A 2,500-nucleotide genomic window follows, 5' to 3' on the forward strand; every position below is an offset into this window, starting at 1 on the left:
ACAAACAGACACACACACACTGTATATATATATAATATATATATATATATATATATATATATATATATATATATATATATATATATATATATATATATATATATATATATATATATACAGTGTGTGTGTGTCTGTTGTGTTTGTAGGCTCTTCTCTTCTTCTCTTTGAGAGTGCATTCACATGTATACATACACGCAGTGTGTGTGTCTGTGCGTGCATGTGTAAATACATTTCTCTGTGTGAATACATTTCACACAGTGTGTCTGTGCGTGTATGTAGTCTCTCTCTCTCTCTCTCTGTGAATACACTCTCTGTGAGAGTGCATTCACAATACATACACACTCTTCTCTTCTCTTTTTTCTTCTCTTTGAGAGTGCATTCACATGTATACATACACACTTTGAGAGTGCATTCACATGTATACATACACGCAGTGTGTGTGTCTGTGCGTGCATGTGTGAATACATTTCTCTGTGAATACATTTCACACAGTGTGTCTGTGCGTGTATGTAGTCTCTCTCTCTCTCTCTCTCTCTGTGAATACACTCTGTGAGTGCATTCACATGTATACATACACACTCTTCTCTTCTCTTCTCTTTTTTCTTCTTCTCTTTGAGTGCATTCACATGTATACATACACGCAGTGTGTGTGTCTGTGCGTGTATGTAGGCTCTCTCTCTCTCTGTGAATACACTGTGAGAGTGTTCACATGTATACATACACTCTCCTCTTCTCTTTTCTTTTTCTCTTTTCTTCTTTTCTTCTTTTCTTCTTTTCTTCTTTTCTTCTTTTCTCTTTTCTCTCTTTTCTCTCTTTTCTCTCTTTTCTCTTCTCTTCTCTACATACACGCACAGACACACACATGTGAATGCACTCTCACAGTAGTCACCGAGAGATATAGAGCCGTCATACACGCACAGACACAAGTGTGTATGTATACATCATAATGCACTCTCACAGAGTATTCACAGAGAGAGAGAGAGATAGAGCCGTCATACACGCACAGACACACACTGTGTGTATGTATACATAATGCACTCACAGAGAGTATTCACACAGAGAGAGAGAGCCTACATACACGCATAGACACACTGTGCGTGTATGTAGGCTCTAAAGGGACGACGTCATGGCCAACCGGCATGTGGACGCGCCTTGGGATGCATTGGTGGCCGTGGGGAGGCAGGCCTTAGTAGGCTGCTTCTTGAAGACAATACTTCAAGGCTCTAAGGTGCTGGGCAGGGCAGGCTTCAGCGCCTCAGCCAGCCGCCGCCTTTGCCGCCCGCGCCCCGCCTGGCCTGCCGCTCCTTGATCGCGCGGGCGAGGAGCGACGTGATCTGCGGGAGCTCCGGGCGAAGCTCAGGTTTGGGCTTCGTGCTCGCCCTCATCACGAACATGAGCTCAGGGACGCACTCGTGGTTGACCATCTAGAAGGTCCTGTGCAGGATCTTGCCGAAGGAGTAGACGTCGGCGCTGGGTTGAGCTCTCCCTCCGCGGTAGATCTCGGGGGCCAAGTGGCCGTGTTATCTCGCACGCACGTTCTCGAGGTGGCGTGTTTTCTTAGTCGCGTTGTACCTATAAGGGCGGCTGTTGATGAACGACACAAGACCCACGTCAATCAGGGTCGGCACGTTGCGTCTGTCGACGACTACGTTGTCGCCCTTGAGGTCGTTGTGCGTGAAGCCCGCGGTGTGGAGGCCGTGCAGGATGGTGCTGAGGGCCAGAAGGATTTCGAGGTACTCGTCCAGGTCGAAGTGCTTGCAGATCCACTTATGGAATTCCAGGGGCCCGTGGTAGGTCATCACCACCGCGGCGGGGGAGGGAGACAGCCCCACCAGCCTGGGAAGTCCAGGAACCTTTCTCAGGGCGTGCAGAGTCTCGGCCTCCTCGTAGTGGTACCGGCGGAATGGTCTTTTGAACTTCTTCACGCACACAGGAGGCAAGCCGGGTCGACTGATGGCATACACAAAGCTGTAAGCTCCCTCGCCGATGCATTTCATTCCGTCACGCAGAAAGGACCCGATGTCGACGAGCGGAACACCTGTGTCTGTGAAGCGCTGCCCCTGCGGGGGATGGATGCCGTAGAGACGAGCGATTTCTGGATCGCCAGCTACATCCTTAGCAGCAGCAACTTCCTCCACAGCCACACCCTCAGCAGCAGCAACCTCCTCCACAGCCTCATCTTCGGGAGGAGGGCCTTCACGTGCGTCCTGCGCCGGAGGACCTTGGTAGACGTAGTGAGCCTCGACGTCTCTCGCTCCCGCGGGGAGGAAGATCGTCTTTCTGGACAGCCTGTTGGCCTTTGTCTTCCACGCGATGTTGATCCTCTTGAGCCCCTTGGTGCGCCGCGTCGGCATGCCATTCTCAAGGTCAACTCTGAAGGCGCGGCTGCCGTCGGGCGCGGAGAACACGGCGCCCCCGGCCGCGCCTCCGACCGACCACACGAACCGGATCTGCGACAGGAGAAGATCCTCTCTCGGCGGAGGAATCATCCCTCCTGAGG

At 51.1% G+C, this 2,500-nt stretch overlaps 1 protein-coding gene across 1 annotated transcript in view; it reads right to left on the reverse strand.

Annotated features, from left to right (window-relative positions):
- Positions 1 to 161: 161 nt before the first annotated feature.
- Positions 162 to 2,500, reverse strand: part of LOC138861021 (uncharacterized) — a 2,500-nt gene continuing 161 nt past the window's right edge. The window contains exon 1 of the mRNA XM_070119682.1: positions 162 to 2,500. This exon is cut by the window's right edge and continues 161 nt beyond it. Coding sequence (XP_069975783.1) covers positions 1,521 to 2,489 — 969 coding nt within the window. The 5' untranslated portion in view covers positions 2,490 to 2,500 and the 3' untranslated portion in view covers positions 162 to 1,520.

Source organism: Penaeus vannamei, unplaced genomic scaffold (assembly GCF_042767895.1).
Source record: "Penaeus vannamei isolate JL-2024 unplaced genomic scaffold, ASM4276789v1 unanchor537, whole genome shotgun sequence".
Taxonomy (NCBI): Eukaryota; Metazoa; Arthropoda; class Malacostraca; order Decapoda; family Penaeidae; genus Penaeus; species Penaeus vannamei.